Source organism: Papilio machaon, chromosome 4 (genome assembly GCF_912999745.1).
Source record: "Papilio machaon chromosome 4, ilPapMach1.1, whole genome shotgun sequence".
In the NCBI taxonomy this organism is placed as follows: Eukaryota; Metazoa; Arthropoda; class Insecta; order Lepidoptera; family Papilionidae; genus Papilio; species Papilio machaon.
The window spans coordinates 9,482,565-9,493,899 of NC_059989.1; the positions used below are offsets into that span (position 1 = coordinate 9,482,565).

Here is an 11,335-nt window from a genome sequence, read left to right on the forward strand (position 1 = left end):
ACTACTAAAAGGTGCTATGAACACATATCTTGGGATGCAACATAATTGAAATTAATCAAAACCTTTTTCGTCGCTGCAGTCTTTTCAGATTGGTCGTAGTCATCAGGTATCGGTGACCCACTTTACTAGGCCTCCTTATTCAAAACTATAATATGTTTATTTCTACATGTGATAAAACAAGAAGCTACAACATAGTATGCTTTATTTCCTACTAGCTTTTACCCGCGACTCCGTCCGCGCGGAATAAAAAAATGCACAAAAGATAAAAAAGTTCCTATGTCCGTCTCCTAGTTCTAAGCTACCTCCCCATCAATTTTCAGCTAAATCAGTTCGACCAATCTTGAGTTATAAATAGTGTAACTAACACGACTTTCTTTTATATATATAGATTTAATTTCGAACAATCACACTATTTTTTTCTACTTAATACTGTAAAAGAAAACTTCTATCAACGGCTTAGTGTGTTACAAGTTACAAAACAGTTTCGTACAAGTAATTTGAAACTGAGTAGATAGTTTTTATTAACGTAGGCATTATAGATACTTTAGAAGAAGCTACGGAAATGGCAGTTGGTTTATCCATGCGATTGATAACATACGCACATACACGTACACAACAGAAGTACGTATAAATTGCATTTATCAATTTCTTAAGGGAAAGTACACAGGACTGCAATATTATAAATAAAAACGATAACCATGTTACCCACTGTATATAAATGTACTATTTCTTATGTTTTACATTAGAAAGCTCTAAAGTATTGACGTTAATAAAACGACTGAACAAAATGGGAATAAATATTATCATCAAAATTATTGTTCAGTTAGTACTGCAAATTACAAGATTCTTACTAATCAAATGTATAAATCAAATGTCCAGCATAGCAAGAAAAATTAAACAAAAATCGTTGTACATTTTGACGTTGAGGTTCATTTTCAGCAAAAGTAACTTCGTAACTAAAGAAACGGAACCAAGAATTGAAGTAAACAATCATAGAGGACTTTTGAGATCCATACCAGCAGTTCCCTTAGGATTAATATCAAAAATTGTAAATAGACTAACGGATTCGATATACGATATCATTGAAAATAACTCCACAACTGAAGAAAGGGAAAAAAAGAACAGAAAACAATAACCATGATAATGCAATTTTGAAGTCCATAATTGAAGTTCCCACAGGAATCATTTCGCATGTAATTCAAGGAATAAGGAATTCAACATACAATATTATTGTATACTAGCTTTTACCCGCGACTCCGTCCGCGCGGAATAAAAAATAGATAACGGGGTAAAAATTATCCTATGTCCGTTTCCTGGTTCTAAGCTACCACCAATTTTCAGTCAAATCGATTCAGCCGTTCTTGAGTTATAAATAGTGTAACTAACACGACTTTCTTTTATATATATATAGAATAACTTAACAAGAACTTACGCAATGGATCTGATATATAGAGGAATAAACATTAGAAGTTAAGAGGTTTTTTACTCTTTATCCTGAAGGCGGAGTGGACTTGTCATGGATTACTGCTTGTTTGTAATGTCATCAAGACAAAATCTAATTCACTTTTAAAATAACCTATGTTACATTATCAAGTTAGAGTGTTTTTTCTGTCTCACGAATTAAGTGGATAAGTTTTCCAAATAATTTTCCGCTCTGTCTTATAATGCAATATTAATTTTCACAATCTAACCGTGAAGTTTCCCCCGGGTATCTCAGCGATGTTATCATGCAGGATCGGTCACGAAATCGGTCGGTTTATTACGTTACGGCGCGCTTTATTACGTCCCTTGTGGCTCTTACCGAATCAACACCGAATATCATATTTGGGAATAACCGAGATAGCAATAAGAGATAACTTCTTCATATATTGATAACACAGATTCCCAAACTTATTTCCTCCTAGACGCCTTCCCTTAATTTTACCAGATCTATCTGGATTACTTTGAGACTCACTGTTCCAACGCATTCCAACATCTTTACCATTCAATAAAGTTTAAATAATTCAAGCAAGTTATTAGGGTAAAGTAAATTTTGACATTTACGTGAATATGGCAATCTTCAATTTAATGAATAAACGAATAAGTGAATGGATAATTACAGTCCCCATTCAAATTGATCACGGAATGCCTCGGCCACCTGGCTTTCGGTTTACGAGCAGATGAATTCAGTTTAATTAAATTTGCTACAAATGTAAGTACTTAAACGTTTTTGTTCTTGCAATCTTGTTTAAATTAACACCATTTAATTTCTTAATTAATTAATATAATGTTCATTTGTATACAAATTATATAAATAATAGCACAATTCATACATTTCAAAAGAGATATTGAAGTTGAAATTACGTCCTTTATTTATGTATACTAGCTGTCGCCCGCAACTCCGATCAAGATCCGTTTTTCCGTTCCGGCGATACCTTCAAACAAACATCCATCCATCTATCAAAATATTCGCATTTATAATATTAATAACATTTAATCAATAAATATATTTTAAATAATTAAACTTTAACTATAAATATAAAAATGAAACAAGTTGATTTTATAAAAAAATATCACATTTTATTATTTAATACAATGATATGTTAATAAAGTACAAGCTTAAATGAACTTAATTACATTTTTAACTACTTCTAAGTTATTATTATTTCATAATCATTAAATTGTTATTGTGATGTAAAAAAAAAACAATTATTAGTACATTTTGTAAAAGGCTTTCATTAATAATAACATTTTTAAGTAAAACAAACAATATTTTAATCTTACATATTTATTATTGGTATTGGAGAACATATTTTATAGTATATACTCCACCTTACCGTAGAATTCCACGGTAGTGTAACTTCTATTGATACATATTGTATAATCTCTGTTCATTACAAGATGATGCAGTGGAATTCTACGGTTACGTATTAACGTATAGCTCAGACTACTATTGTATAAAGTACTAGCTGTTGCCTGCGACTCCGTCCAAGCGGGATTAAAAAAAAAACTTAATAAGTACCTTATGTGTTCTTCCAGACTTTGTTCTACATCTGTGCCAAATTTCAATTCAGCCGTTCAAGAGATATCTTCAAACATACATCCATTCATTCATCCATCCAATCGTATTTATAATATTAGTAAGATGTGTCAGTGTAAGTGAGAGCTAGAGCTCGTCCCTGGCGCGATGTTGCGCACGCGCACGGTCGTCGTGTAAGAACCATGCGGCGTAGAGACGCAGGGGGTCGGGCGCGTGTCTGTGGAAGGAGAGGGGACGCGCGCGCGACACCACCTCGCGACTGTACTCCTGCGGCCGCGCCTGACATGTGCATGTATTCATATAAATAGATACGGCACAGCTTATACAGGGTGTACCGAAACTCAATGCTAAGCCGAAAATGGTGATATCCAGCTCAATAACTGAGAAACTATCTTGAAATAAACATTGTACGAGAAAAAACTTTATAAAATAACAAGGACGTAACTGTACTTAGCTTATTTGGAAGTGAATCTTGACTCGTTTAAACTTTATACAAAAAGTTCATCACAGAATTTTTTGGAACGAAGTTCCTTATCGCGCGTTGTGAAAGGGGGCTAGACGGAAAAAATTCTTACGAAAAGTTGTCACGACACTTTTTGCTATATCACCATGGCAACGACGTGACAATATATAACGAAAATTCATAGAAATAAAATGTACTTCTTGAGAAAACTTAAGTTTTTTATTCATAGAATAAACATTGGTTCCTTCACTAATTAATTGAAAGGAACTTCGTTCCATCCGGGTGTCCCTTGACACCTCTCAAGTTTTTTTTTTGTTACAAAAAGAAGGGGTGGATATGTGATACATACCTGATGAAAAAGCGGTGAATGTGTAAGGGTGATATTACGTCGTTTGGCGCATGCTCCGAGAGTCATATCATCAGGTGCGGAGTGCGCAGCGCAGACGCAGGTGCGCAGCGCACGCGCCGCACCCACACTGAACACCGTGCCCCCACCACCAGTTATATAGTCGTAACCTAACAAATACCTCACTTATACCTGTCTCTTACCAACATAATATAATACTAAGTGGTGATTAAGTTTACCTTTAGCAGCAGTCTCTCTCTTGCCGTATCCGTATCCGTAGCGTTCGCCGAGCACGGTGAGCGCTGCACCACCGCGGTAACAGCTCAACACCTCGCACAGTCTCTGCACACTACATAAAACACTTAGTGATTGTTGTATGTACGTTGTGTACAAAACTTTCTATGTTGGGGGGGGGGGGAGGCTGAAATAAAGGGGGATACAAAACATATCTCACCCTAAAATAGTATCATCATCAGCTAGGAATATCCACTGAATGTTTGTCATGTCTTCAATCATTTCAACAACACGATTCAATATGGCCATTGTTTTTGCGCAATGTCCGGTCTTAGTGTTGGGCACGCCTATATCTATAGTCGGGATGGAAGCATCTGGAATATCAATAAAATATACACAAAACAGAAAAAAAATCATGTTGTATAAATCTAGTCGCATAAATAACAAAAAAAAAATCTATTGGATTACAAAATTAAAAACATTTAGATGAATTAAATATACAAATATAATCCCTCACCCGCTTTGTCACTAAAAAAGTAAAGATTAGTGACGTGTTTCCCCCACGTCTTCTTCACGACGCTGGCTCTGGTCGCGTGAAAGCCGCTCCAGGTCTTCACCGCGAACAATATCGTCTCCTCAGGTATGGCACTGCCCTACCGAAACTTTCATATTTTTAAATCGACTATTTACAAAAATACTCTTATTTGTAGAATTAAGAATACTAAAAATCAAATATTTAAACATGACATGCCATGTATTGTAGTTTTATTTTAAACTAGCTTTTACCCGCGACTTCGTCCGCGCGGAATAAAAAAAATGCACACAAGATAAAAAAGTTCCTATGTCCGTCTCCTAGTTCTAAGCTACCTCCCCATCAATTTTCATCTAAATCAGTTCGACCGATCTTGAGTTATAGTGTAACTAACACGACTTTCTTTTGTATATATATAGATTGAACTAAACAGTTAAAAAATTTGTTTACGATACATATTACTTTGACAATAACTCTCACATACTCACACATAAATCAAAAGGTCTAGGGTAAGTGGCACAGTTATCGGCCGACACCACACAAAACCTCAAGTCAGGTGTGAGCAGTGGTCCGGGCCGGCTCACGTCTCCGTACACAAGCTGCGCCAACTCGAAAGCTGCGTCTATTGAGAAATCTGCCTCCAATCTCTTATCACCGCTCTCTATTTCCTTTAGCAGTCTAAAAATAAAAAATATAACTCATCCAAAGCAATACTTATCTCTCACTAACTGTCGCTCTTGCGAACAACAAAGACGACTTACTTTTTCATTAGTGTAATTCTCATAGCGAAGCCACTTGCAAAGTTCGGATAAACGAAACCTCCATCTTCCTGCAACTCCTCGTAGAACGTAAAGTGATGGATGATCGTCGGCTCTTCATCACTCAAAGGGTAACCGATCCACATCGTATCCTACAAGATTCTCATAGTAACGTGTTGAAGTAAAGACGATGAAGTTAGTTTAATAGACTGTTAATCTTAAATAAAAGACTAGAACTAACTGATGGCTAAATAGAAACAAAACAGAAAAAAAACACGAAAAATTCCTAAGACTTGTTGACAAAAGAATATGACAACTTATTGTAGCTGTTGGTAAATTGCAATTCCTAAGACTTGTTGACAAAAGAATATGACAACTTATTCTAGCTGTTGGTAAATTGCATATCTATTCTTATCTATTATTCACTGACCTTTTGACCATCTGCCGCAGCAAGTGCTTCCAACAATTTCCCGCATCTAACAGCAGTGTGTGGCTCCAGGAAGACCACCCAGCGCACATCAGTGCCGCGATGCTTCTCCGTAAGCGGTCGCAGAAGTGGTATGATCGTCCAGGCGCCCCCGACCGGGAAATCCTCATGAGTTATATGGACTATAGGACGCCGCTGAATAATAAAAACACTATATTTTTATAGCTAGCGGATATACATTATCTTTTGTCGTGTTATAATAGAAATCGTGTCGGTAACCAGGTAATTATGTATATAAGAAAGAAAAAAAAATAGAAATACTAGCTGTCGCCCGCGACTCCATCCGCGCGCAGTTAAAAAAAATGAAAAATAGACGATTCTCAGACCTACTGAATATGCTCACAAAATTTCATGAGAATTGGTCAAGCCGTTTCGGAGGAGTACGGTGACGAAAACTGTGACACGAGAATTTTATATATTAGATTTATAGAAATGATCCGTACAGACGGATACTGGACAAACGGTGCTATCAAATTTACAATACAAAAAGAATAGACGCAATCATAACAATGCTCGTTAAGGCGCGCTTTTGTGACCATAACAATATTAGCAATCAGACGCAAACTTGCATACCAATTTTGCGACTATAGTTATATGACGACACAAAGAGATCTCTCATTAAAATAAAAAAATATACAGCATACAAATGTTGCTAAAAATTAGGAGTATTAAAATTTTGCAGTGTATATTTTTCCAATATTCAATACGTCAATAAAAATGTCGTAAACTTATTATATTTATAAAAAACAAGACCGATTATTTTACGTCATAAACCGTTCAACAAACAAGGTATAAAGTACACGCTGTGAATAAAAAATAGTCTTTCAAAACTTACCCCCTCCAGTTCTAAAACTTGGTGCTCTATATCTTGTTTGAGCCGAATAGCCACACTCGCATGATAAGGCTCAGCCTGGCTGACAACAGTGTAAACTACATTTCTAGAATCTGTAACAAAAGAACGGAGGTAGTTAAGTTGTTAAGCAATATGTTGATTACAGTAACAAATTCATTAGGTGTTGCTAAAAGCAAAATCGGCAGCAAAAAAATCCCATCATCCATAATTCCTTTTCCACACTTAAACACGTCTTCTTTATTCCAGTAAGTTGGAGCTTCGAAACAAAAGCTCTTTATAAGAAAGTTGACGGCTCAATCAGATTGCTATAAAATAAAGTGCCCAAGTTCTCCCTACTTAACTTGGTATAATGTAAGTTAGCAAGTTCTGACACAACGCCCGCCTCGCAATATGTACTAGGAAACCATTTCATTTAAGTACAAGGAAACTGCCATTATGCCACCTGATTTATACTTTAGTATTTCCCCGAGACTTTCCTTGTCATATAAATTTAAGAGGTAAGAAAAACCGGTAAGAAGGATTAGAATTATATTTATTAAACGGTTTTATTTAACTTGCCCTGTTCATATTAGTCAATTCTAGTAATTTAATTTACACCCACATCATTGACCTGAAATTTGGTACAAACTTTAAACTCCGAAGACAATATTTTATAAAAAAACAAAAACCGTTTGACATTTTTTTTTTCAACGAATATATATCTTAATTTCTAGTCATTTAATACGTAATCAGAATAACACAATCCATTATGGAGTTCTGATTACGGTTCATATACAATAATGTCTATCAGTCTAGGTTCTACGTTAACTCAAACCTATATTTTGAGTTTGTTGATTGTTTGCTACAGTTTTATTTACAATGTCTATTATAACAAATTAAATTTACTGTATAAAACGTGTTGTCTTTAATCGCAAAAATTGTAAGCTGGAATTATTAAAAGCCGAAAGGACACGAAAATTTTATTTTTTTAAAAAACGAATACTAAACTTTTTGTATAACAAATAATATAATTATAACTTGTATATTATTCGTATTACTCACCGAAACATGTGACAAAATCGACGAATATGAATAACACCACTAAAAACATAGCTGGAACAAAAATAAAATAAATGTAAAATAAAATAAGATAAACGATCAAAGCAGTAACAAAAAACCTGAATTCGGTTTATGCAATATTATTTTTAAATGTTATAATTCTTTTTAATCTGTCACTTAATAGAAATTCGCGCCGTTTCTTACTTATTGGCGGGAAAACTGGCGGGAAAACGAGCAAATAACAGCGCGCGTCTACTACCCCCAACGTCAAGCACTGCACTAATTTTATTCCTTTATTCCCTTTAACTCCTTGAACTCGTATATACATTTTGAGTGTAGAATCCTTTCATATTCAGCTGACGTCACGTTAACATCGTTTTTGGATAGTCTTTGAACATTGGTTCATTTTAATTTAATGACATCGTTATTATGACATTAAACAGGATTAAAAACGAACTAAGTTTTTAATAAAAACTTTTTAGTTTTCATATGAAAACGAAGTTAGTCAATTAAGATTTTATGAAGAAAACTGCTCTTTATTAAAAGTTTTAATTAACGTTAGCTCAGAGTTTTTTTTATATAAAATTATTATAGCCTCCTTCATAGTGCTTTTAATATGTTGAAATCTAGACTACGTTATTAAATGCTTATTTTAAAAATTACTTTGATTATAAACATAAAAGTATTAATACAATGAAACAATTAGTTTGAAATTAAATTTGCTTCAATAAGACGAGTTTTGTAGTTTAAGTGATATCGCTACTATTACAAAAAGCTTTATTTTTTAAGAGTATATAATTGAAAAAAAAAATATTGTGTCGTACGGAAATATCTGTATAAAGTAGATTTGTAACTGATCATCGTTTTTCCGATGAATTTCTGGTCAGTATATCAAGAGTTACGGTTAACTGTATGAGAAACTGCAATATAATATAAACGAAGCCATTTCATAACTTTTCATTACGTGTTTCATTTATTTTTTCTTTTTATTAAATGAAATAAAAATAAGGAAAAACACCATTCCATTACAGGCCTAGCTAATGATACGTACGGAAAAAATGGATTAGGATTATTAAGCGGATCGAGTTAATGGCCTCATTCCAATTGCCTTCCAACGATACATTATTAGATATTTTATGTACAGATTAGCATTATTAAAGAGAAAAACTTTTACCATCTTACTGATTTTAGCGGTTATGTATTTGTGATTGACTTTAGGTGTAAATTTAAACAAGCTTATCTGTGTCAGTACGAGGCGTTGTTATGGCGGTTAGTTAAGTTAGAAAAATAAAATAAACAGGAGCACAGAAAATGATACAAAAGAAAAAAAAATGTGAGCCGTCATGGGACGCCTGGCAGATGTGAAACATCGTGTGTGTACAAGTAATATGCATAGAATATTAAATATTATAATAAAATAAATAAATAAATAATAATAATAAATAATATTAAATATTATTAAAATATATATATATATATATATATATATATATATATATATATATATATATATATATATATATATATATATATGTATACCTTAGTATAGCTTGGCGACCCGTCGCCACGGCAAGCGTCGCCACGCCAACGATTCGGTTTACAAGTGATGTTTCACATCAAAAACATTACATGACAGCTACAATACGAAAAGGATCATTTGACCCTTTTGTCAGGGCTGACAGCGTTGGCAGGGGGACGCTAGTGAGATAATCTTATTTAGTTTGACTTATGCCCACCTGTGGTATGTAAATATCATTCAATTCATATTCTCTCCAGGAATATCTAGATTAAATAAGAAAAACCTTATGTATTTTTTTACAGTTTTTTCTGTGTAAAACAATATGTTTTGCCAAAAGCAACTGTATGGCATTTAAAATAATTTTGTTAATGAATTAACTTCTTAATTTTCTTAAGAAAAGTGATATTTTTCTGTATATGGCAGTATTATTGTGGGAAAGAATTTAGCTCTATATGTACACTCATATTCTCTTCCTACAATAGTAAATATTAAATCTTACTTTGAAGGAATACTTCTTTTAACATGAGGTGATGAACAAAAGTATAGACTACAGAAAAGACTACTAGAAAGAACTTCTAATAAAGATATATAGTACAAATGTTCAATATGTCAACTGAATATTACTTCACAATGCTGTAATATCTTTAATCATGCATCAAATAACACAAGCTATCATCTATGATTACAACTTATGTTAATTTTGTTCAAGAGATTAGTGATAGTCTCCATAAAATAGATGAAATGTTGGACAGCCTGTCAGAACAGAACTTTTGTTTACCAATCAGTTTTGAAACATTGGCCACATAATGTGTGGTCCAAGCATTTTTTGCAATGTCACATAAAATAAAAACAAAAGAGTAGTATATTTTTGGAACGAAGTTCCTTATCGCGCATTGTGAAAGGGGACTAGACGGAAAAAATTCTTATGAAAAGTTGTCACAACACTTTTTGCTATAGTAAGTATGTTAACGACGAATGAGCGCTACTTCACCATAGCAACGACGTGACAATATATAACGAAAATTCATAGAAATAAAATGTATTTCTTGTGAAGACTTAAGTTTTTTATTCATAGAATGAACATTGGTTCCTTCACTAATTAATCGAAAGGAACTTCGTTCCATCCGGATGTCCCTTGACACCTCTCAAGTTTTTTATTTAAATACTAGCTATCGACCATGACTCGGTTGACGCGCAATTAAAAAAAAACATTAATAGTAGACTATGTGTTCTTCTAGATTATGGTCCACCCCAATGCCAAATTTCATCCAGATCCATTGAGCCGTTTTAGAGATACCTTCAAACATCCATCCATCCATCCATCTAAACATTTGCATTTATAATATTAGTATGACACCTTAAATATCCAATTTTTATGGACAAAAAAATAAAGGTCTAACACTCGAAAATGCAAATATACTGCCACTTCGAATGACCAGAATAACCTCATTTATATAACTTGTGTCCATGACTTCGTCCATGTAAAATACTGTCTTCTCTGGTAGCATTTTTAATTGTTTAGGCTAATTAATTTACTGAAAGTTATAATAAATTACAACAATAAACTTACAAAACATTCACATAAACCTTAAATATTCAAATACAAACTTTCATCCCCTATTCCCTATTGCTGTTTTGTACCCTTGAATGTCATTTATATTAATATCAAATTAACAACCTAAAAATAAGTTTCAATCTTTTTTCTATAAAATTTCATCCCCCTTTCAACCTCTGAAAATAATTGCGTTTATTTCTCATCTTGTCATTAAATATACATATTAGGGTTTTCAATATTGTTTCCCTGTAATAAGAGTACCTTGACAACATAAATTGTTATTTTATGTATAGTACTTATTGGTTTTATGTTATTTTTAAAGATATTAAATTTATATATCAAAGATGTAAAGTGAGAAAGAATTATGTATTTCAGAATCTTACCTATAAATATCCTGAGTCTTAAACTGTGCAATTAGCCCTCAGTAACTAATAGTAATTTAACATTATTTTTCTGTTTACAAAAAAAAAAAAACAAACAAAAGCTACAAAATATAAATAAAAGTTTGACAGTTGACACTTATAGTTAACT

General features: G+C 33.1%; 1 protein-coding gene across 1 annotated transcript; it reads right to left on the bottom strand.

The window, feature by feature from the left end:
* Positions 1 to 3,112: 3,112 nt before the first annotated feature.
* Positions 3,113 to 8,141, bottom strand: LOC106720646 (beta-1,3-glucosyltransferase). Its single transcript, XM_014515368.2, has 11 exons — positions 7,935 to 8,141; positions 7,734 to 7,784; positions 6,675 to 6,784; positions 5,783 to 5,974; positions 5,356 to 5,504; positions 5,083 to 5,272; positions 4,580 to 4,715; positions 4,283 to 4,436; positions 4,068 to 4,177; positions 3,832 to 3,998; positions 3,113 to 3,298 (listed from the first exon to the last, which is right to left on the bottom strand). Exons 1-11 carry the CDS (start codon positions 8,056 to 8,058, stop codon positions 3,146 to 3,148), a joined length of 1,536 nt encoding a protein of 511 aa, XP_014370854.2. The 5' UTR covers positions 8,059 to 8,141; the 3' UTR covers positions 3,113 to 3,145.
* Positions 8,142 to 11,335: the final 3,194 nt, after the last annotated feature.